Source organism: Lissotriton vulgaris, chromosome 6, assembly GCF_964263255.1.
Source record: "Lissotriton vulgaris chromosome 6, aLisVul1.2, whole genome shotgun sequence".
NCBI lineage: Eukaryota > Metazoa > Chordata > Amphibia > Caudata > Salamandridae > Lissotriton > Lissotriton vulgaris.
In genome coordinates, this window is record NC_141694.1 from 21804194 (window position 1) to 21829765 (window position 25572).

General features: G+C 53.7%; 1 protein-coding gene across 1 annotated transcript in view; it reads left to right on the plus strand.

Annotated features, from left to right (window-relative positions):
* Positions 1-25572, plus strand: part of LOC147706721 (uncharacterized) — a 507439-nt gene that overhangs the window by 324816 nt on the left and 157051 nt on the right. The window contains exons 8-10 of the mRNA XM_086925573.1: positions 7252-7412; positions 10927-10972; positions 13847-13986. Coding sequence (XP_086781699.1) covers positions 7252-7412; positions 10927-10972; positions 13847-13986 — 347 coding nt within the window. The remainder of the gene's footprint in view (positions 1-7251; positions 7413-10926; positions 10973-13846; positions 13987-25572) is intronic.

Here is a 25572-nt window from a genome sequence, read left to right on the forward strand (position 1 = left end):
ATAGTCTGATCGCTGGGGATTAGTGCCTGGGTGATGGTACATCTGGTGTTGATCAGGAGCCATCTGAAAGCCCTGTGGAGCATGCAGAGAGTGAGGAATCAGGCAGAAGAGACCACGTTTTTCTGTTTTTTCACGGTGTGCTTACTGTCCAGGATGAAGCCAAAGTTGCAGGCATGGTTAGGCGGTGCGGGTGACGATTCTATATTTATTGTTTGAGGGTGTGAGTGGGGGTGGGAAGGTTGTGTGTGAAGGCGAAGGAGTGCAAAATAGTACAAGGAGCAGTGGATACAGAAGTATGGATGGGTGTGTCAAGAGATATGCCTGGTACAACTGGTGAAGAATTGTGTACGTCTGAGGAGGCTTGTTATGTTATGTTATGTCAATTATGTCTGTTGGACAGGCCTCGTGGCAGGCCCGACCCCTCCCCGCATGGCGGGTCGTGGACTACTGCTACCCCTGTTCCCCGGACAAGAACCACACCTGCAACCCACTGGGTCAACCCCCAGCTCTTCCCCGACGGAACCCCGGCTCATAACCATAACATTCTCGGCTGGCCCGGGTCCCTTCCCGAACCACCGACCCCGGCCCAGCCGCCGTCTTGGACCCGCCACAACCAGGCCTCGTGGCCGCGGGTCGACCTCAGCCTCAGGCCCAGCCAAGCCCCGACATCGAGGCACCACCATCCACCCAGGGGGTAAAGAGACCACTTGGCGAGTAAATGGAAGAAGGAGTGTCGATGGCTCCCATCCGCCTGGTTTCGATCGCCCCCAGCCTCCCTGGGCGCTAGCTCCACCCCCCTGCAGGGTGTCTGGACTCCCTCATCCCGGACCCCCTGACCTCCAAGTGCGAGGGTCCGGACATCAAAGGGCGCCAGACCTATAACTGGAGTAGCTCCAGAGCAGGAAGGCAGTTGTATCCTGGAGTCGAGAGACACCAAGACGAACTCATCCTTGGAGGCCTGCTGGCGCTGCCACGGCCCCTCTTCGTGAACCATCTTGAAGGCCTGCTGGCGCTGCCGCGGCTCATCCTCTTCGTGAACCATCTTGAAGGCCTGCTGGAGCTGCCGCGGCTCATCCTCTTCGTGAACCATCTTGAAGGCCTGCTGGCGCTGCCGCGGCTCATCCTCTTCGTGAACCATCTTGAAGGCCTGCTGGCGCTGCCGCGGCTCATCCTCTTCGTGAACCATCTTGAAGGCCTGCTGGCGCTGCCGCGGCTCATCCTCTTCGTAAATCATCCTTGAAGGCCTGCTGGCGCTGCCGCGGCTCATCCTCTTCGTAAATCATCCTTGAAGGCCTGCTGGCGCTGCCGCGGCCCCTACTTGCGAACCCTCCAGCTCGAGGATTGAAACTGTCCCGCTACCCCCTTTCCCAAGAGACTAGAATTGACGGGATCATCGTATCCTGGTCCTGCTGGATCGTCAAGTTAACCTGCCTAAGAATACCGATAAAAGTGTACAGAACCTATCCTTGTGTGGCGTTCATCTGTGGGGGGGTAGTTGCTCGTCTGTACGATTGAAGGAGAGGGCCCTCGCCAGGAGGTCTCTCCCCCCTTGCTCGGCCAACCCTCCGGGTTCCCGTCTAACAATGTCTTTTATAGCGCTCGGCTACTCAAAAGAGTGTCCCGGCGCTTTATTGACAGCCTGAAAAAGACAAACACAACACAGACATTAAAAGAAAACGGGGTCAGCAGGAAGAGGGAGTCTAAGAGGCAAAAAGCCAAGTTTTCAGGCCCTTCCTGCAGGCCAGCAAATTTGAGGTACTGCGCAGTGTCAGGGGCAGAGAGTTCCAAAGCTGTGGAGCCCGGGACATAAAGGAGTGACCTCCAATACGGGCCTTCTTCACACGAGGAACTGTGGCAAGAAACATCGACTCTGATCTCAGAGATCGTGACGGACGATAGAAGGCGAGCCTCCTTTGAAGGTATTTAGCCCCCGAGGCATAGAGGGCCTTGTGTGCAAGAGTTTAGGCTTTGAAAACTATCCGCTTCCGGATAGGCAGCCAATGAAGAGACTGCAACAAGCCAGAAACTCTGACTCGCCTGTGCAGGCCAAAAATGGCTCGCGCTGCCGCATTCTGGACCACCTGCATCCGTTGTAGGAGATATTCCGGCAGGCCAAGATATAGGACGTTGGAGTAGTCCAATCTTGAACCAATTAAGGCCTGTACCGTAGTCCTCCTATGGTCCTCAGATAGCAAAGGGAAAAACTTCCGAAGCATACGGAGGAGACCAAAACAGGTGCCAGTGAGGGCAAGGATCTGAGATCTTAAAGTCAGGCCTTTGTCAATTTTGATCCCCAAATTCTTAGCCAACTGAGACGATCGCACCGGAGGAGACATGTCAGCGGGCCACCATACCTGCCAGTCTGGATCGGATTGACAACCGAAGAAGAGTACCTCCGATTTATCTGAGTTGCACTTGAGGCTGTTCAGTTGGAGCCATTCGAAAACAGCCCCAAGGCACTCTCGGATACTCTCTCCATCAAAGTCCTGTCCTTTCCCACAGGTAAAGAGCAACTGTGTGTCGTCGGCATAGGATACAATCTGGGCCCCGAAAGACTCAGCCAATGCCGCCAGAGGGGTCATAAAGAAGTTAAAGAGAGTCGGGCTCAACACAGAGCCCTGCGGGACTCCGACTCCCAATGGCGGCATCTCAGCAGAGCTGAAGGAGGCCCAGACCGCTTGTCTGTAGGTAGGAGGGTGGAAGGGCTGTATCAGACAGGCTAGGTGTACTGAGGATGTGTTTGTAGCAGGAGGGTGTGGAGGAGTGCAAGTGTGGGATGCATTCTTTCCTGACTGGCAGCCATGGAAGGGTTACAATTTAGTGAAGATGGAACAGCAACAGAGTGTAGGGATACTTGAAACTGGGCAGTAGTTAATGAGGGATCAGGGCTACTAGTGTTATTGATCCCAGAGGTGGAATGGTCTGGAGCTTCAGAAAAAGACATTGGGAGGAGAGTGTGCTGATAGGCAGCCCTGCGGCTAGAAGTTGGGACTGTCATTTGAAGATGTGTGGCTAACTGTATGGGTGTAAGTCTCTGGGCTTAGGTGCTACAATTGTCAGGGCCGCAGAAAACTAAATACCGGCCTGTTAGAGAATCACAAAACTTAAACTGACTGCAGACTTGATTCCTTGCCTTGAAAAAGTCCATGGCCAATAGCCACCAGGGCAAAACATGTGTCGGCTGTTCTTCTTTTGCATATGCAACAACAAATAAAAACCACGCACGCAAAACCACTAAAGAACGCTTGAAATTTCTTTTTGGACCACCTTTGAGAGACTGTGAGAGCACAATCCTCCATCTTCCTCTATACATTTGAAGATGTGGCAGTGGTGTGGGCAGGTATGGGGGAGGTAGGGCCAGTTGATGTCCATGTTGTGGGAAATGAGGGAAAAATGTCAAAGGCCGGATGTGATGTTGATGCACACGGATGAAAATTACTTGGTGTGAGCTGCAGACTTGCAATCAATAAAGATGAGAGAAAAGGGACATGCAGGCCGTAAAGGAAAGGTGAGCGCCAACAATACTAATCTGAGTGCAGCTGCTGCCCAGGAGAGAGTGGAGCAGGGCGAAGAGCCTGCAGCAAATGACAAGGCAAGGAGGAAGATACACAGCGAGATTTTAGGATGATGTCCGACGTGGGAGGTAGGAGGGATAAGCCATGTGGGCACTGTATTTGAATAACTAGGATTATTCCGCCATGAAGGGTTTCACTTGTCCCTCATGGCAGCTGGATTTACTTCAAAAATTGAACATAATGTGTATTTGAAAACTGCACGTTCATCTAAGGGTATCTTGGTGCAGAATAACAGATGTTTATTGTTACCCAACTTATTGGTACTCATTTTATTGACCTCTGAAGGATAAAAGGCTGAGTGGACCTACTGGGATTTAAACCTGTGACCATGAGGGGGGGGACCTAACCCCAGGACACCCCCCACGCCGCATGGCTTGCCAGCTGTAGCGCGTCTCTGCCCCGGCGCCACAGGCTCGCCCTGACCTTGGTGCCCCTAGCTGCTGCTCGTTCCCTCTCTCCCCGCTGTTGACTCATTCTGTGCATCTCGTAACTGTAATCTCTTTAAATCCCTGTTTAACTGTTTTTGTGCCTCACTAGTATTGTAGTGTTGCCCTCTTTTTGTGCATTTCGTAACTGTATCCTCCTTATTTTTTGTCTGTTTAACTGATTTGTGCCCGTTAGTATTGTACCCCTGGTGTGCCCCCCGCTTCCCACTGCTGCTCCCTCGCGGCTCCGCCCCCTTTCTATTCTGTTACCCCATTGGCCGCCCAGCTCCCGCCTCCCAGCTGCTCCTCCCTCCCACTTGGCCTCATATGGAGCCCGCGCGGCGCAGGCGAGTGTGACCTGACCCCAGGACACCCCCCACGCTGCACGGCTTGCCAGCTGTAGCGCGTCTCTGCCCCTGTGCCACAGGCTCGCCCTGACCTCGGTGCCCCTCGCTGCTGCTCGTTCCCTCTCTCCCCATTGTTGCCTCATTCTGTGCATCTCTATAACTGTAATCTCTTTAAATCCCCATCTTCTCCTCCAGCAAGCACATCTCCTTCAGCCACTCCACCGGACTACACTGGACAGATCACAGCTGCATCCACTTCAACTTCAGGAGAACCACGACCCACCACCGCCCGCAACAGGTTCCCCGCAGAAGCTTGAGCAAGATCACCGCCGACCAGCTCACCACCACCCTCAGCCAGAACCCGCACATCCAACACGGCGGACCCCAACGAAGCAGCCCGCAACCTCACACAGTGGCTCACCAACTGCACCGACGAACTCGCACCACTGAAGAACCCTCCCAGCAGACCCGGAAGCAGGAAAGCCTCATGGTTCACCAACGACCTCAAAAACTCCAAGAAAACATGCCGCACCCTCGAGAAAGCCTGGCGCCACGACCAGATAGCAGAAAACATGACAGCCCTCAAGAACGCCACCCGCAAACGCCACCAGCTGATCCGCACCACCAAGAAAACAACATTCAAAGAACGACTGGACAACAACACCCACAACAGCAAAGAACTCTTCAGCATAGTTAAAGAGCTCTCCAACCCCAGCACCGGCAACAACGACATCACACCCTTGCAAGACCTCTGCAATTCACTTGCCTCGTTCTTTCACCGCAAGATCGCCGACATACACAACAGCTTCGGCGCACTGACAACTCACCCAACCACCGAACCAGCACCCCCCACCACCACCCTCAACACCTGGACCCCTGTCAGCACCAAAGAAACCACCCGCCTGATGAACACCATCCACTCCGGCTCCCCTACCGACCCCTGCCCACACCACATCTTCAACAAAGCCGACTCCATCATCGCACCCCAACTCCGGAACATCATCAACAGCTCCTTTGCATCTGCCACCTTCCCGGAGAGCTGGAAACATGCCGAGCTGAACGCCTCCTTGAAGAAACCCACCGCAGACCCCACTGACCTCAAGAACTTCCGCCCCATCTCGCTCCTCCCCTTTCCAGCCAAAGTCATCGAGAAGACCGTCAACAGACAACTCTCCGCCTTCCTCAAGACCAACGGATCCCTCGACCCCTCACAGTCCGGCTTCCGAGCAAACCACACCACATCGCAGCCACCGACGACATCAGGTCCCTGCTCGACAACGGGGAAACTGCGGCCCTCATCCTCCTGGACCTCTCAGCAGCCTTCGACACCGTATTCCACCACACCCTGATACAGCACCTCAGCAACACCGGAATCCAAGGAGCAGCACTGGAGTGGGTCACCTCGTTCCTCGCCAGAAGAACCCAGAGAGTCCGCCTCCCCCCGTTCCGATCCGCGGCCACCGAAGTCATCTGCGGCGTTCCGCAAGGCTCCTAACTCAGCCCCACCCTCTTCAACGTCTACAGGAGCCCCCTCGCAGCCATCGTTCGCCAACACAACCTCAACATCATCTCCTATGCCGACGACACCCAGCTGATCCTCTCCCTCACCAACGACCCCGCCACCGCCAAAGCCAACCTCCAGGAAGGAATGAAAGACGTCGCAGAATGGATGAAGATCAGCCGTCTGAAACTGAACTCAGACAAGACGGAAGTCCTCATCCTCGGACCATCTCCCTCTGCCTGGGACGACTCCTGGTGGCCCCCTGCCCTGGGCACCGCACCCAAGCCAACGGACCACGCATGCAACCTGGGCTTCATCCTGGACTCCTCCTTCACAATGACCAAGCAAGTCAACGCCGTCTCATCATCCTGATTCAACACCCTGCGCATGCTCCGAAAGATCTTCCGATGGATCCCCACCAAAACCAGGAAGACGGTCACCCAGGCCCTCGTCACCAGCCGCCTAGACTACGGGAACACCCTCTACGCTGGAACCACAGCCAAACTCCAGAAAAGACTCCAGCGCATCCAGAACGCCTCAGCACGACTCACCCTGGACATCCCTCGCGACAGCCACATCTCGGCCCACCTGAAAGACCTGCACTGGCTCCCCGTCAGCAAGAGGATCACGTTCAGACTCCTCACCCACACACACAAGGTTCTCCACGACACGGGCCCGAAGTACCTCAACAGCCACCTCACATTCTACACACCCACCCGCCAGCTCCGATCCGCCAGCCTCGCCCTCGCCTCCATCCCACGAATTCGCAAATCCACCGTTGGAGGAAGATCCTTCTCCTACCTGGCAGCCAAGACATGGAACTCCCTCCCTACTCACCAACGGCTGACCCTGGACCATCTCTCCTTCAGGAAACAACTCAAGACCTGGCTGTTGGAGCAGTAGCGCCCCCCCCCCCCGAGCACCTTGAGATCCCTACGGGTGAGTAGCGCGCTATACAAATTTTGCTGATTGATTGATTGAGGTTGAACACAGTTCCCAACAGTGGGCGCTTAGTCCACTAATCCACCAGACCCAGCACCGAAGGATGTGGTTGGGAATTTGATGCAAATCAGGTGCTGGCGAGGAAACTGAAAGAACATCTCAGGGGAGGTTTTTTCTGGTGGCTCAAAGAACAAGACTTGAGAGCTGGTTAAGAAAAGAAGAAATAGCCGAGGAGGAGAGGGAAATAAATTCTGTAGGAAAGTACAACTTGTCCTTAGGGTGCAGAAGGGACAAAATGAAAGAGTTCAGGGACACAAGAAGAACAAAAGTTGGTCAAATGTTAGTCTAAAGTTGTATGGTTAAGAATGAGAGAGATGGATCTTCTGACGGCTAGAAAGATCTCTTCTTGAGACGCAGAGCATGCCAGGCCTCCAGCTCACCGTGACCCCTTTGTGTTTCAGCTGGAAGGCATGGAGGAGTTCCAGTCCTTCCTCCAGGGCACCCAAGGAGTACACCTGCTGCACTTCTGGATGGACTGCGAGGACTTCAAGGAGCGCTTCTTGGCACTGGACGCTAATGAGGATCACCCGGAGGCCCGGCACCTCTGCGCTCACCTCTTCAGGTAGCCACTTCAATCAAATTAATCCATCAATCAGGTGTTTGTTAAGCGTGACTACTCACCCGTAAGGGTCTCAAGGTGCTCGGGGGTGGGGTGGGGTCTGAGTCTCCATTCCATCAAGGAGAGGGTCTGTCGAAGAGCCAGGTTTTGAGGTTTCTTGCAAAGATGGGGAGCGATGTTATCTTTCTGAGGTGGAGCAGGAGGGCGTTCCAGGCTCTGGCCGCGAGGAAGGAAAAGGAGCGGCCTCCCGATCTGGTCTTTCTGGTGCGGGGGACCACGGCGTAGGAGAGCTGGGCTGATCGTAGTGTCCTTTGGGGTGCGTGGAATTTGATTTGGCTGTTCAGGTGTACTGGTCCGGTGTCGTGGAGGGCCTTGCGTGCGTGGGTGAGCATCTTAAAGGTGATTCTCGCCTCAACGGGGAGCCAGTGGAGTATGCGTGGGTGCTGGGAGATGTGGCAGTGTTTTGGCAGGTTGAGGACCAGTCTTTCGGCGGCGTTCTGGATGTTCTGTAGCTTGCGGATGAGGTTTTTGTTTATTCCGGCATAGAGTGTGTTGCCGTAGTCGAGTCTGCTGGTGACCAGGTCGTGAGTGGCTGTCTTTCGGTGTTCGAGGGGGATCCATTTGAAGGTCTTATGAAGGAGGCGGAGGGTGTGGAAGCAGGAAGATGAGACAGAGTTGATCTGGCGGTCCATTTTGAGCTCGTAGTCCAGGATGATTCCCAGGTTGCGTGCGTGGTCCTTGGGGGTAGGTGGGTTTCTGAGGCCGGGGGGCCACCAGGTGTCATTCCAGGTGTCGCAGTTTGAGCCCATGATGAGTACTTCCGTTTTGTTGGTGTTTAGTTGTAGGCAGCTGTTTTTCATCCATTTGTCGACGGCTTCCATACCTTCCCGAAAGTTGTGTCTGGCGGTGTTGGGTTCGTTGGAAAGGGAGAGGATGAGTTTGGTGTCGTCTGCATATGACACATTGTTGAGTCTGTAACTTCTGACGATGGGGTCAAGCGGAGCCATGTAGACGTTGAAGGACACTTGACTCCCCAACAGGTACAGCACCTGAGGGGACAAGGCCCAGAGTCACTTCTAAATACTACATTTAGGGGCATTAAAGAGGTGTGCAGGTCGGGACCAATGGGACCCTTCCTTGGAGTGAGTACACCCCCTATTATGCCACCCTCCAGTGGGAGGGGGGCGTGAACCTCTTCCTAATTGTTTGGGTCCCCTCATCTTCAAGTTGGAGGGGACTGAGATTTGTGCTTCACCTCGCCTCCCTCACCTGAGTGGTGGGGTTGGCAAAAGTGAGCACACTTCTCCTACTAGCTTGGTTTTCCCAACGATTCTCCTGCCCAAGGTGGGGGGCAGAACCGGGGGAGCCAGTTGCTGGGGGCAGCAAAAAAGAATGGACAGCTTACAAAGGCAGCAGGCCTTTGAAGCTTCTTCTTCATAGACCCAGGCTATCCTGGGGGAGGAGGCATGAAACCTCTGCCCAGGATGGGCTTTGTTTCTGGACCCAGAGAGCAGGGGCCCTCTACCCAGGGGTCTAGAAACCTGTCTGGTTGTGGCAAATGGCGGGCATCCATTCAGGAACCACACCAGGGCTGGTGATTTTCAGGGGGCATCTCTAAGATGCCCTCTGAATGCCTTTTACATTCAATCTCACACTGGCATCAATGTGCTGAGATGTTTTCTACCAAACTTCCCAAGTTTTTATAAAGTCATTATGGAGCTGTGGAGTTTGTAATGACCAGCTCCCAGACCATATACTCTTTATGGCTTTACCGGCCGTACAGTGTCTTAGAATGAACTTAGACACTCTAGGGGCACAGGGCTCATGCCACTGTGCCCTCACCTAGGGGCTAGTACACCCTGCTTGAGGGGTGACTTACCTAGGCCTCTGGCTGCGGGTTGCAGGCATGGCACACAGGGATGTGTGCCATGTTGACTCTTCACTTTATTCTGCACCAAGACACGCAGCCTGCAATGGCAGTGTGAGTGTGTTAAGGTACAGGGCCTCTAATGGTGGCTCAACAGGTGCTGCAGCCCTTAGAGGCCTTCTCTGGTCACAGTGCCCTTGGTACCCATGGTACCATTTACAAGGGGCTTACCTGTGGCCAGAGATGTGAAAATTGTGGGTACAAAGGTACAGTCTTCGGAAAGAACACATTGCCTAGGATCCTGATTGGCAGGGTCCCAGGGCATACCAAGTCAGGTTGCATAAGATGTCAGGCAAAAAGTGGGGGCTAACCATATAAAAAGGGGCACTTTCCTACACTTTTCCTTATTTTTCTGTTTCCGTGTTGTTTGTAGGTGCCTGTGATGGGTGTTGTAAAGAGAGTAAGGAGTTGAATGTTCTACGCAAACCGTGTACATCTTTCAGCGGATGTATCTGTGCTCTGAGGTTTACGCCATTATTGTACCTTCTTACAGATGAGTCCTTTACTTTCGGTTAGTCGTTAGGTCTACCGGGATGTGGGGGGTTAAAATTGAGGGCTGTAGATTAATGCGCATCAACATTGTTTGAAGAGAGGCACATGTCAAATGACTCACCTCCTTGTCTAATCTGCGTACGCCTTAAGCTAAATCAAATTTGGGCCTTTAGTATGTGATCCATTGTATGCTTTACCCTTTGTGCTGTCGGGGTATGACCTACTACTGACATTATAATCCCATGATAAATTCAAACACTAGAGTTGGAGGAGTGTCTCTAAAATAATTAGAAGACATTTGAGTCCCAGGGTCGGTGACCGACGTTATTTTGCATCATTTGCTCAATTCAGAGGTATGGGTTTTGTCTTAATAGTCTGTCCTGAAGAAGATCCACCATATGTAGTGTAGATAAGGATCGAAACGTTCAGTTCCTGGCATCCATATGTTAATATAATTGTAATTTGTAAAAGGTAATTATAAACCCTTTTTTAATCAATGTGTAAGTCATGTACTTGTGAATTGTAGTGCTTAATTTGTGCAGGTGGCGGGCAGCAACAGTAATTTTTGGGTACTTGTACTTAGTGTCCATCAGCAGACTTTGTATAAAAAAAGAGAAAGAAATGGCCAAAAAGGAGTAAAGTAGTAGGGAGAGAAAGAAAGGAAAACAGTAACAGAGAGAAAGCAGGTGTGAAAAAGAGCCTGGAAGAGAGAATTAACGAGACATGATTGTAGGGTGCTGGAAGTAAGTGGCATGAGGTGGAACATTTCACCCCATTCTAAATAATTATATATATGAAAATGACCCATGTAAATCAGTATATGGCTTTGTGATACCCAGATTGTCTGAGGGGTACCAGGTTCCCTATTTTATTTAATCTTTCACTAGTGTTAAGAAGCATCCCGCAGACCACTCTAGGCGCTTTATGTAACTGCCAGGATTTTCATTCATCAAGTAAATAAAGTGCAGTCCTGTAAATACCCAGCACAAGCAGGTTAGGACCCCAAGGCCGCCCACTACCAGGATGTGGTTCTTACTGTTGGCACACCCAGGGGCACAGAGACTAACACTAGTTCTGTTTTTCATCTTCTCTTTGTAGGTGCATCCTGGATAAACACAAGCGCCACCTCACAGCCGAGACTCAGGTGAGTGACACTCAGTGCGTGAGGAGGGCAAAGTCCTGAGCCCGCACACAGCTCTGCCAATGCACCTCACACAGGATCTGCACCCCCCTCCCCCAACACTTACAGTACTGAGAGCAACACATAGCTCTGCCATTGCACCTTGTTCTCATCTCTGCTTTCTGATATCAGGGGCACACACAGCTCTGCCAAAGCACCTTGTTCTCATCTCTGCTTTCTGATCTCAGGGGCACACACAGCTCTGCCAAAGCACCTTGTTCTGCTCTCTGCTTTCTGATATCAGGGGCACACACAGCTCTGCTAAAGCACCTTGTTCTCATCTCTGCTTTCTGATATCAGGGGCACACACAGCTCTGCCATTGCACCTTGTTCTCACCTCTGCTTTCTGATTTTAGGGGCACACACAGCTCTGCCAAAGCACCTTGTTCTCATCTCTGCTTTCTGATCTCAGGGGCACACACAGCTCTGCCAAAGCACCTTGTTCTCATCTCTGCTTTCTGATATCAGGGGCACACACAGCTCTGCCAAAGCACCTTGTTCTCATCTCTGCTTTCTGATATCAGGGGCACACACAGCTCTGCCATTGCACCTTGTTCTCATCTCTGCTTTCTGATATCAGGGGCACACACAGCTCTGCCAAAGCACCTTGTTTTCATCTCTGCTTTCTGATCTCAGGGGCACACACAGCTCTGCCAAAGCACCTTGTTCTCATCTCTGCTTTCTGATATCAGGGGCACACACAGCTCTGCCATTGCACCTTGTTCTCATCTCTGCTTTCTGATATCAGGGGCACACACAGCTCTGCCTTTGCACCTTGTTCTCATCTCTGCTTACTGATCTCAGGGGCACACACAGCTCTGCCAAAGCACCTTGTTCTCATCTCTGCTTTCTGATCTCAGGGGCACACACAGCTCTGCCAAAGCACCTTGTTCTCATCTCTGCTTTCTGATCTCAGGGGCACACACAGCTCTGCCAAAGCACCTTGTTCTGCTCTCTGCTTTCTGATATCAGGGGCACACACAGCTCTGCTAAAGCACCTTGTTCTCATCTCTGCTTTCTGATGTCAGGGGCACACACAGCTCTGCCATTGCACCTTGTTCTCATCTCTGCTTTCTGATCCCAGGGGCACACACAGCTCTGCCAAAGCACCTTGTTCTCATCTCTGCTTTCTGATACCAGGGGCACACACAGCTCTGCCAAAGCACCTTGTTCTCATCTCTGCTTTCTGATATCAGGGGCACACACAGCTCTGCCTTTGCACCTTGTTCTCATCTCTGCTTACTGATCTCAGGGGCACACACAGCTCTGCCAAAGCACCTTGTTCTCATCTCTGCTTTCTGATCTCAGGGGCACACACAGCTCTGCCAAAGCACCTTGTTCTCATCTCTGCTTTCTGATCTCAGGGGCACACACAGCTCTGCCAAAGCACCTTGTTCAGCTCTCTGCTTTCTGATATCAGGGGCACACACAGCTCTGCTAAAGCACCTTGTTCTCATCTCTGCTTTCTGATATCAGGGGCACACACAGCTCTGCCATTGCACCTTGTTCTCATCTCTGCTTTCTGATCCCAGGGGCACACACAGCTCTGCCAAAGCACCTTGTTCTCATCTCTGCTTTCTGATACCAGGGGCACACACAGCTCTGCCATTGCACCTTGTTCTCATCTCTGCTTTCTGATCTCAGGGGCACACACAGCTCTGCCAAAGCACCTTGTTCTCATCTCTGCTTTCTGATATCAGGGGCACACACAGCTCTGCCAAAGCACCTTGTTCTCATCTCTGCTTTCTGATCTCAGGGGCACACACAGCTCTGCCAAAGCACCTTGCTTATGATTTCAGTCATGGCTGGTCTAGTCCCATGAGGCACAGGGTCAAGGCTGATTTGCGTATGGCCAAGCTGGGGTGGCATGGATTGGTATGCGGCCCACGTGATTGCCTGTGGCTGAGATTGATTGAAGTATTGCATCCATCACCTGGTTGTTCTTGCATTGACACCATAAGTATGTTATGTATGTCTGAAGAGGGTCCTAGGTTCACTGCGTCACTGGAACCAAGCTATACCTCGCTGACGAGCGCATAATAAGGGTGAAACCGGTCCCAGGATGCTTGATTCTGGTCCAGGGAAGACATGGCTTGGCAGTTTGGGCTGGGCTTTTCCCATGAGGCACAGGGTCAAGACTGATCTGCATTTTGCCGGGTCTGAACTGAGGTGACATGGTGGGCAAAAAACGATGGATTGGGATACGGCCCGGAGAGATTTCCAGTGGCTGAGATTACTTCAAGCCTTCCATCCATCACATTGTTGTTTTTGCATTCCAACATCAGGGGACATACCTAGCTCTGCCAATGCACCTCGCTCCACACTCCTGATATCCCATGGCACACACACACATTTTTTCAAGTCCAAACTCACACATACGCTACACACAAATGCAGAGTTCTGCAGTACACATCAGCCGTACACTTTGTGCTCTTTGCTTCCTGTGCACTTTGCTTTCTCCAGCATTGAGGCGCACACAGCTCTGCCAATGCCCCTCACTTCTGTGCCTGAGTCTATCCCACGACACTGCAGTTTCCCTGAGATTCCAGCCCCGGGGCCGCCCGCAGCTCTGCTGATGACCTTCAGTCCTGCCACCTCTGGGCAGGTATAACTTGCACACAGTGGAGCAGGGCTTGGACCTTGGGCACAGCCCAGCCACAGGGCCCAGGCAGAGGTGTTTCACAGTCTCCCTCTGGGGCAATGGATGGTCCAGTTACCTGCATGCATGGGGTGACTCCTGCAATGGTTGAAGAGGGCTAGTGCCAACGCTTTCTTGCCACAGCTTGTAATCTGTGCCACCGCTGCCCCTTCTGTCTCCTTTCTCCTGTTCCTCTCTAGGTGCAGATCCGTGATGCCCAGGAGCATGTAGGGCTGACCTTCCGAGCCTTCAGCCGACCCCAGTATGACGCGCTGAGACGCCTGCGGTATTACTGGGTTCCCCGGTTCCTGATCCACCGGCACCGGGGCGGCCAGCCGAGGTAGGTTAGGCTCACATCTGCTGAGCAGCTGGTCAGGTCACTGCCTGGCCTCCTCGAGGGTTACAAAGCAGGAGCAGCAGGGCTTAATTTGAGCCGGTGGTGTCCTGTGCTTAGCACCGGCACTCAATTGCCACCACCAGCACTCAGACAACAGCGCCACCATGTGGCAGGCTTCCTTAATTTAGAGATCAGTACCACAACGTGTTTATTAATTCGAAATACATTTAAAAAAATTACTAATGCCTGTGGCACGAGTCTTTCTTATAGCTTTGGGGGCCTGGAATAGTCTGAATTATCAGACTGCTAGCTGTGTGATGGTTACTAATTGTTCATCACCACCCCCTTTTCTAAATCGTTTTTGGCCACTATAGGTGTGGCAGGGTATACTCAGACATGAGTCCCTTTCTCACTGCTCCATCAGGATTCAAGCAAGCCGGGCCGAAGACGGCTGAAATGCCAGAAACCGGTCCCCGGTAGCTTGTCTCCTTTCTTGTGAAGAATTGGCTTGGTAGTTTAGTCTGCCCTGTTCCCGTGATGCACTGGGCCAGGGACAGACTGATTTGCATATAGCCAGGTTCTGAGCTGGGATGGGGCAGTGAGATAAATAACGGTGATGGATCAAGCCCTGATCTTTGGACTGGGTAAGAGTGGTCTGCTTAATTCAGACACTCTGTTCATCACCACCCCCTTTTCTAAATCGTTTTTGGCCACTATAGGTGTGGCAGGGTATACTCAGACATGAGTCCCTTTCTCACTGCTCCATCAGGATTCAAGCAAGCCGGGCCGAAGACGGCTGAAATGCCAGAAACCGGTCCCCGGTAGCTTGTCTCCTTTCTGGTGAAGAATTGGCTTGGTAGTTTAGTCTGCCCTGTTCCCATGATGCACTGGGCCAGGGACAGACTGATTTGCATATAGCCAGGTTCTGAGCTGGGATGGGGCAGTGAGATAAATAACGGTGATGGATCAAGCCCTGATCTTTGGACTGGGTAAGAGTGGTCTGCTTAATTCAGACACTCTGTTCATCACCACCCCCTTTTCTAAATCGTTTTTGGCCACTATAGGTGTGGCAGGGTATACTCAGACATGAGTCCCTTTCTCACTGCTCCATCAGGATTCAAGCAAGCCGGGCCGAAGACGGCTGAAATGCCAGAAACCGGTCCCCGGTAGCTTGTCTCCTTTCTGGTGAAGAATTGGCTTGGTAGTTTAGTCTGCCCTGTTCCCATGATGCACTGGGCCAGGGACAGACTGATTTGCATATAGCCAGGTTCTGAGCTGGGATGGGGCAGTGAGATAAATAACGGTGATGGATCAAGCCCTGATCTTTGGACTGGGTAAGAGTGGTCTGTTTAACTCAGACACTCTGTTCATCACCACCCCCTTTTTGTAAATCGTTTTTGACCACTATAGGTGTGGCAGGGTATACTCAGACATGAGTCCCTTTCTCACTGCACCATCAGGATTCAAGCAAGCCGGGCCGAAGACGGCTGAAATGCCAGAAACCGGTCCCCGGTAGCTTGTCTCCTTTCCGGTGAAGAATTGGCTTGGTAGTTTAGTCTGCCCTGTTCCCATGATGCACTGGGCCAGGGACAGACAGATTTGCATATAGCCAGGTTCTGAGCTGGGATGGGGCAGTGAGATAAATAACGGTGATGGATCAAGCCCTGATCTTTGGACTGGGTAAGAGTGGTCTGTTTAACTCAGACACTCTGTCCATCACCACCCCCTTTTCTGAATCGTTTTTGGCCACTATAGGTGTGGCAGGGTATACTCAGACATGAGTCCCTTTCTCACTGCACCATCAGGATTCAAGCAAGCCGGGCCGAAGACGGCTGAAATGCCAGAAACCGGTCCCCGGTAGCTTGTCTCCTTTCTGGTGAAGAATTGGCTTGGTAGTTTAGTCTGCCCTGTTCCCATGATGCACTGGGCCAGGGACAGACTGATTTGCATATAGCCAGGTTCTGAGCTGGGATGGGGCAGTGAGATAAATAACGGTGATGGATCAAGCCCTGATCTTTGGACGGGGTAAGAGTGGTCTGTTTAACTCAGACACTCTGTCCATCACCACCCCCTTTTCTGAATCGTTTTTGGCCACTATAGGTGTGGCAGGGTATACTCAGACATGAGTCCCTTTCTCACTGCACCATCAGGATTCAAGCAAGCCGGGCCGAAGACGGCTGAAATGCCAGAAACCGGTCCCCGGTAGCTTGTCTCCTTTCTGGTGAAGAATTGGCTTGGTAGTTTAGTCTGCCCTGTTCCCATGATGCACTGGGCCAGGGACAGACTGATTTGCATATAGCCAGGTTCTGAGCTGGGATGGGGCAGTGAGATAAATAACGGTGATGGATCAAGCCCTGATCTTTGGACTGGGTAAGAGTGGTCTGTTTAACTCAGACACTCTGTCCATCACCACCCCCTTTTCTGAATCGTTTTTGGCCACTATAGGTGTGGCAGGGTATACTCAGACATGAGTCCCTTTCTCACTGCACCATCAGGATTCAAGCAAGCCGGGCCGAAGACGGCTGAAATGCCAGAAACCGGTCCCCGGTAGCTTGTCTCCTTTCTGGTGAAGAATTGGCTTGGTAGTTTAGTCTGCCCTGTTCCCATGATGCACTGGGCCAGGGACAGACTGATTTGCATATAGCCAGGTTCTGAGCTGGGATGGGGCAGTGAGATAAATAACGGTGATGGATCAAGCCCTGATCTTTGGACTGGGTAAGAGTGGTCTGCTTAATTCAGACACTCTTTTCATCACCACCCCCTTTTTTAAATCGGCACTGTTATTGGCAGCGCTGGCGGGGGCAATGGGTGGTGCAAGCTGCAGTGGCCCCCTGATGAGGGCCCGGGCACCTATTATTGTGAAATTGTAGCACTGAGGAGCAGTGGGCCTTAGTGAAATAATGAATGCCTCTAGAATGCTCCTGTCAGATCCGCATCTGGGCACCACTGCCGGGGTGAATGGCTGCTTCTAATTTATCGCTTTTAAGAAGGCTTTTATCTCCTCCTGGGGGGGTGGGGAGGGATGTGGGAGTCTCTTTACTAGACAGAAGAGCTGGACCCCGTAGAGACCAAGCAGGGCTTCCACTGGGAGCGAATGGAGCACTCTTAGGCTTGGTACGACATTACCACAGCTGCACACAGTGCCTAGTGCAGATATGAGGGGGATGCAGCATGCAGCGCTGCCTCCAGATATGTGTTAGTGGTCGCAGAAAGACAAAGTTTCATGTTGCGCACACACATGCTCTTAGGGCATGTGTGTGTGCAACATATGTGCACAGATCAATTTCAGGGGTGCAACAGGGTGTCATGTATTCGCAAATTGCTCATGCAATCTCCAATTCATTCCTATGGGCCTGTAAGCCCATAGGAATGAATGGGACAGCATTCCTTAATTGCGACTAGCAATTTGCAAGTAGCAATTAAGTAATGTTTAGGAATCGCTATTTTAATAGCGATTCCTACATGCATAGGCTTTTGCAAATCCTAAATAGCGATTCCTTAAAAATCGCTAATTATGAATAGCAAAAGGCTACCTTGATGCATCTGCCAGCATATTCCTTAATAACGAATCGCTAATTGAGATTCGTTAATAAGGAATACCTAGCCATTCATTCCTATGGGCTAGGAGGCCCATAGGAATGAATGGGAAGACATTCACTATTTGCGATTCGGTATTACAGAATCGCAAATAGCAGGAGCTATTTCAAGGGTGCCAGTGTGTCAAAAGGACACCCTGTTGCACCCCTGAAATGTGCATGTGTGCACATGTGGTGCACATCCATGCCCTAAGGGCATGGATGTGTGCCACATGGCACTTTGAAAAAAGCAGAAAAGTGATTTTTTTAAAGGTAATCGCTACTTACCACCAACTTGAAGTTGGTGGTAATTAGAGATTCCTTAAGGCTGAAGAGCACTTTTTTTGTGCTACTTACATTGCATTTAAGGAATTGCTATTTTCGATTCCTTAAAAGTAAGAGCAAAATAAGGAATTGCAATTTTGCGATTACTTAATTTGCAAGTAGGTTGAAACTCACCTACATTGCTCTCAGCCAAATACCGGTCGGTAACGCAGAAATTCTGCGAATTTCTGCGTTACTGCTCAGTATTTGGCCACCTACATCTGGCCCTAATTCATTATTCTGCCCTAGAACATTTAGGCATGTTTGAAACTTGGGGCTTAGCAGAGTGTTCGGTTGTTTATTCTTTTGGATTCGTCAGTCCATCCAGTCCCAAAGATGCCCCAAAACATGCCACAGCGTCCCCTGTGGTGAATGCTGGAGACGCTCAGACATGTCCTGGAGAAACACTGGTGAGTTCAGAAGCTCGGCAGAGACCCCAGCAACCTTTGATAAAACGTGCAAGGTATTTCAGTACAGAGTGATGCTAGGAGGGAGAGAGAGAGGGAGGGAGGACGGGACAGAGGGAGGGAGAGAGAGAGGGAGGGAGAGTAGGAGAGAGGGAGGGAGGGAGGGAGAGAGAGAAAGGGAGGGAGCAAGGGAGGAGGGAGGGAGAGAGGGAGGGTAAGAGGGAGAGAGGGAGGGAGAAAAAGAGGGAGGGAGGGAGGGAGAGAGAAAGGGAGGGAGCAAGGGAGGAGGGAGAGAGGGAGGGTAAGAGGGAGAGAGGGAGGGAGTAAAAGGGAGGGAGGGAGGGAGGGAGAGAGGGAGGGTAGGAGAGGGAGGGAGGGTAGGAGAGAGGGAGGGAGGGAGGGAGGGTAGGAGAGAGGGAGGGAGGGAGAGAGTTGAGGGAGGGAGAGAAGGTGGGAGAGAGATAGGAATGGAGAGAGGGAGGGAAGGAGGGAGAGAGGGAGGGTAGGAGGGAGGGAGGAATAGAGGGAGGGAGGGAGGGAGAGAGGGAGGGAGGGAGTGAAAGAAGGAGAGAGGGAGGGAGGGGGGAGTGAAAGAGGGAGGGAGGGAGAGAGGGAGGGAGTGAAAGAGGGAGGGAGAGAGGGAGGGAGGGAGAGAGGTAGGGAGGGAGAGAGAGAGGGAGGGAGGGAGGGAGGGAGGGAGGGAGGGAGAGCAGTAAGTACTGGGACAAGGAAGAGAGAATCAGAGGAATGAAGATTAATCCGAGCTTTACCATCCTCATCCTGTTCCTCGTCGCAGCCCTTACTAGAGGAGGATATATCCAAGCAAAGACCTTCTAATCAAACAAGACAGATACAAAAAACAGAACACACAGACATGTAAGAGTACCTTACTTGTATTGAAACAAAATACACCCCACCACATGCCCAAAGGCCAGTCCTGAAAGACATAGACCTCCCTAGACAAACCAAGGGACTGCCCTTTCTACAATGGAATCTGGGAAGCCGCCTTAGAAAGTATCCCAGAAGCAAAAAGAGACTCCGACCCAGAGCAACTTAAGTCTATAGTGAGACGTAAAAGTGGACGGAGAAGCCTACGTCACTGCGGCACAAATGTAAGTTACTGAAACCCCAGCCCATTCAGCCCAGGAGGAGCCTGAACTTTCATAGGAAATTCAGCACCAGAAAGTTTGTAAGCCAAAGAAATGGCTGTCCTGATCCACAGAGCAAGGGGTGATGTGGAAGGCTTACCTCCTCCATTAGCATGACCAAAGATAACAAACAAGGAATCTGACTTCCGAAAAAAAGAGACTTTTCTTCAAATACACAGTAAGATCCCTTACTGCATCCAAAGAAGCCACAGGAGGGTCCCCCAGAGAAAGAAGGTCAATGTCCTGATTACAGTGAAAAGGAGAGTTAATCTTGGGGAGAAAATCAAGACTCAAAGACAAAACAACTCTATCCACAAACATTTTCAAGTAAGGATAGCGGCACCAAAGAGAACCCGACTCCCCCAGTCTCCTGGCCTGAGGTTATAGCCACCAAGAAGAAAACCTTAAATAACAAATGTTGGACAGGCCTCGTGAAAGGGCCGCTCCCTCCCCGCATGATAAGGCCCGAACACCGGCTCTCCCGGTGTCCCCCGAAGAACCACCATGGCAACCCACCGAAGCAACCCGCAACCCGTCCCCAACGGGACGCCTGCTCCCGAACATCCCAGCATCGGCTGTCCCGGGCCTCCGTCAGCACCCTTGCCCCGGCCCAGCCGCCATCTTGGACACTGCACCACGAGGCCGCGTGGCCTCAGCTCGACCCCAACCCTGGGCCTGGCCAGGCCCCGACATCGAGGCACCACCATCCACCCAGGAGGTGAAGAGACCACTTGGCAGGTCAATGGGAGAGAGGAGTGTCGATGGCTCTCCCCCGCCAGGTGCCGATCGCCCCCGGTCTCCCCGGGCGCTGGCTCCACCCCCCTGCTGGGTGTCTGGACTCCCTCATCCTGGACCTCCCGACCTCCAAGCGCGAGGGTCCGGACATCAAAGGAGGCCAGACCTATAACTGGGGCATCTCCAGAGCAGGAAGGCAGTTGTATCCTGGAGTCGAGAGACACCTTGAAGAGCTCATCCCTGACGGACTGCTGGCGCTGCCGCAGCCTTGCCTTGTGAACCACCTTCGAAGCCTGCTGGCGCTGCCGCGGCCCTCTGCAACGTGCATCTTCGTCTGGACCTGCTGGCGCTGCCGCGGCCCATCCTTGTGAACCATCGCTCTTGCCTGCTGGCGCTGCCGCGGCCCCTCCGCAAAGAAGTCATCATCGTAGCCTGCTGGCGCTGCCGCGGCCCTCCGTACCGAGAACCATCGTCCTAGCCTGCTGGTGCTGCCGCGGCCCTCCTTGCCGAGACTTTTCATCCTAGCCTGCTGGCGTTGCCGCGGCCCGACCTTTCAGACCTCCGAGCTCGAGGATTGTGAGCTCCGTCTGGCCGCCCTTGTACCGGACCGGTACCAAGACTGTCCCGCTACCCCTTACCCTACAGAGTCTAGAATTGGGAGGATCCTCGTGTCCTGCCCCCCACTGTATCGTTGATAACCTTGCCTCAAGAATCCTATATAAAGTGTGCAGATCGCATCCTTGCGTGGTGTCCATTTGTGGGGGGGAAGTTACTTGTCTGTACGATCGCTGGAGACGGTCCTCACCGGAGGCCTCTCCCCCTGTACTCAGCCGAGCCTCCGGGTCCCCGTCTAACATTGGTGGCCAGCGGCGCGATCCGAATCAACGCGTAATCGTACAGAGAGTAACTCACCCCACGACACAACCACAATGACAACAAAAGAGAGTGGAACCACAGAAAAATTCCAGATGGAGAAACTAGAAGAGTATAACCACAGAGAACTAAAGCAGTTCTGCATAGAACTAGGTATTGCTACCACAGGACTGAGCACGAAAGAAGACTTCAAAAAGGCCCTGGAATCTTGGGCAGAGATGGGTACGGCCGTACCCCAAAACCAAAGCCTCGAGGCACCGGAAACGAACACCACTCCGACGGAAGAAAGAAGATCGGGTCTCTCCCCAGAGGAGATCCGGGAACGGGAAAAAAGCAGGCTCCATGAATTGGAGCTGGCTCGACTTCGGTTGGATGGAGAACTGAAGTTGGCGGAACAAAAAATAACATTGGAACACTTGCGGCTCCGAGAGGAGCGGGAAGAAAAACAAAGACAGAGAGAGTTAGAAGAGAAAAAGCTAGCCTACGAACATGAGCGCAACCTAAAAGAAATAGAGCTTCGGAAACAGAATAAAGATCTCGGGGTGCCCGAGCGCCCAAACACTCCTGCCACTACAGACCCTAAAGTCCACATCCCCAAGGATGTCGTCAGAGAATATTACCGGAACGACGATATCCAGCAATGGTTCAAAGCCTACGAGGTAGCCATGACCTCCCACCGGATTCCCCGGAGCGACTGGGGAGCCGGGTTATGGGGGAGGTTCGTCGACGAAGGGCGAGACGCCCTGCTGCAACTCCCGGACCATCAGATGACCTCCTACGACCACATGAAAGCCGCCCTCCCCACTCGATACGGACTCACGCCCGAGATGTACCGCCAGCGGTTCCGCGACTGCAAACGGATCCCGGGTACAACTTGGGTGGAGTACGTGAACTTTTTCAGCAGAGCATTCGAGGGGTGGATCAAGGGCAGCAAGGTGACCACTTATGAGCAACTCTTTGACCTTATTGTGTCAGCCGACAACTCAGAAAGCCTGTGTCGGATGGCCTGCGTCCCCTTCGAGTGGGGAGGAGTGTCCGGAATGCTGAAGGTGACTGTCCGCGATGATGCCCCAGTGGACTGCCTCCTGGGGAACGACCTCGAAAGTTCCCACTGGGCAGCCGTCGAAAGAAGAGAACACCTGGGGATGTTGGGCCTCCCTGAATGGGCCTGCATAACGACCCGGTCCATGGCCGCCCGCGCCATCTCCAGTCCCGAAGAACCAGAATGGCCAGAACCTCCTCCCCCGATCGTCCCGGAGGGAGCCGCCCTAAGCGCCAATCCCCCAGAGCCCAACTAAGAAGGGCCCGTTCAACTCCAGGACCTTTCCGAACTGGCCCAGTGGCGGCAAGAGGGTGGTCCCACCCAGGAGCAGTTCCGACAAGAGCAGAGGACCTGTCCCTCCCTCGAGGGACTCCGGCAGCAAGCCCTCGCCCAGAGCGCAGGAGACACAGCAGGGGCCCACTGGATTTATTGGGACAATGACCTGCTCTACAGTGAGCAAAGAATTGCTGAGCTGGGGGCCAGTCGGGTGCTGGTGGTGCCCCTCCGCTTCAGAGACTTCCTTTTGAACTTGGCACACGATGTCCCCCTTGCTGGGCACCTGGGGCAAGACAAAACATACAACCGCCTGGTGACTCACTTCTACTGGCCCAAAATGCGTAATGATGTCTCCAACCACTGCCGGGCCTGCCCCACCTGCCAGGCCAGCGGGAAGAGCGGCCGAAAGATCAAAGCACCCTTGCAACCCTTTCCCGTCGTCACCACCCCGTTCGAACGGGTAGGAATAGACATTGTGGGGCCCCTAGACCCCCGAACGGCCCAGGGGCACCGGTTCATCCTAGTCCTGGTGGACCACGCCACCCGCTATCCCGAGGCCATTCCTCTTCGGACCGTGACAGCACCCGTGGTAGGCCGAGCCCTGATGGGGATCTTCTCTCGAGTGGGCTTTCCCCGGGAAGTCGTCAGCGACAGAGGCACGAACTTTATCTCAAAGTACATGAGGTCTCTCTGGCAACAGTGCGGGGTCACCTACCGGTTCACGACCCCTTATCACCCGCAAGGAAATGGATTGGTCGAGCGGTTTAACCGCACTCTCAAGGGAATGATCATGGGCCTGGAAGAACCCCTACGTCGCCAATGGGACGTGCTGCTCCTGTGCCTCCTCTTCGCCTATCAAGAAGTCCCCCAGAAATCCCTCGGCTTCAGTCCCTTTGAGCTCCTGTACGGACACCCCGTCCGGGGCCCCCTCAGCCTGGTCAAGGAAGGATGGGAGATGGCCCCCCAGAAGACCCCTCCAGACGTCTATAAGCATCTCCTGACCCTCCGCAACCAGACCCGGCGATTCAGGGAACTCGCCAAAGCCAACCTTGAGGCCAGTCAGGAGGACATGAAGAAATGGTACGATCAGCATGCCTCCTCCATCGAGTTCGAACCAGGCCAGCAAGTCTGGGTGATGTCTCCAGTCGAACCCTGTGCCCTGCAGGACAAATGGACAGGACCCTTCAAAGTGATAGAGCGCAAGGGCCCTGTCACCTACCTAATAGACATGGAGTCCTCCCGGAACCCCCTGCGAGTCCTCCACGCCAACAGACTCAAACCCCACTTCGTACGTTCGGAGCTCAGCCTACTGATGGCAACAGATAGTGGGACGGAAGAAGACTCCGAGCCCCTCCCTGACCTACTGAGGACCCGCGAAAAAGATGGCTCAGTGGAAGGGGTCAGACTCTCCGATGCCTTGTCCCCAGAACAACGCCAAGACTGTTGGGCTCTCCTGCTACAATTTGCGAACCTGTTCTCCCTCACCCCCGGGGTCACCCCCTGGTGCCTTCACGACGTGGACACTGGGGATAGTCCACCTATTCGACACAGGGCGTACCGAGTGCCAGATCGGGTGCGCACCTGCATCCAGAACGAAGTCACCAAGATGCTGGCCCTAGGAGTGATCGAGCCATCCGACAGCCCCTGGGCCAGCCCAGTCGTACTGGTCCCCAAGGCTGCCGCCCCGGGCGTTGCCCCCGAGCTCCGGTTCTGCGTAGACTATCGGGGCCTGAACGCTGTTACCAGAACCGACGCTCACCCCATCCCCCGGGCGGATGAGCTGGTTGACCGCATGGGGGCTGCCCGCTACCTGAGCATCTTCGATCTAACAGCGGGCTACTGGCAAATCGGCCTCACCCCCAGGGCCCAAGAACGATCCGCCTTCTCTACCCCGGATGGTCACTACCACTTCAAAGTGATGCCATTCGGCATGAAAAACGCTCCAGCTACCTTCCAACGACTCTTGAACCAGGTACTGGCGGGCCTCGAAGAATTCAGCGCCGCCTACCTGGACGATATCTCTGTGTACAGTCGCCACTGGGCAGACCACCTTCACCACCTCCGAGAAGTCCTGCACGCCCTCCAGCAGGCCGGCCTCACGATCAAGGCCAGCAAATGTCAGATTGGCCAGGGGTCCGTGACCTACCTCGGACACCAAGTGGGGAGCGGTCTGGTGGCCCCCCTTCAGCTCAAGATCGCTGCCATCCAGTCCTGGCAACCACCTGTCACCCAAACCGAGGTCAGGGCCTTCCTAGGGCTCACCAGATACTACCAGCGGTTTGTAAAGGACTATGGCAGCATTGTGGGGCCCCTCACAGAACTAACATCCAAGAAAAACCCCAAAACCGTCAACTGGACTTCGGACTGTCAAACGGCCTTCGAGAGGTTGAAGGCCGCCATGTGAACCGCCCCCGTGCTCCAGGCCCCCGACTACAGCAGGGAATTCATAGTCCAGACGGACGCCTCAGATCATGGCGTTGGGGCAGTCCTCTCTCAACTCAACGCCGAGGGAGTCGATCAGCCAGTGGCCTTCATCAGCCGACGCCTACTGGCTCGAGAACAGCGCTGAAGCACCATCGAGCGGGAGGCCTTCGCAGTAGTATGGGCCCTCAAGAAACTCCGGCCCTACCTCTTCGGTACCCATTTCAGGGTACGAACAGACCACCGACCCCTGCAATGGCTGATGCAGATGAGGGGGGAGAACCCAAAACTGTTGCGATGGTCCATCTCCTTGCAGGGGATGGACTTCACTGTGGAGCATCGTCCTGGCCAGGACCACGCCAACGCGGACGGCCTGTCACGCTTTTTCCGCCTCGGCGAGGAGAGTACCCAAGAGGATGGGTGACTCTCCCTGCCTTCAGCTGGGGGAGACGCATGTTGGACAGGCCTCGTGAAAGGGCCGCTCCCTCCCCGCATGATAAGGCCCGAACACCGGCTCTCCTGGTGTCCCCCGAAGAACCACCCCGGCAACCCACCGAAGCAACCCGCAACCCGTCCCCAACGGGACGCCTGCTCCCGAACATCCCAGCATCGGCTGTCCCGGGCCCCCGTCAGCACCCTTGCCCCGGCCCAGCCGCCATCTTGGACACTGCACCACGAGGCCGCGTGGCCTCAGCTCGACCCCAACCCTGGGCCTGGCCAGGCCCCGACATCGAGGCACCACCATCCACCCAGGAGGTGAAGAGACCACTTGGCAGGTCAATGGGAGA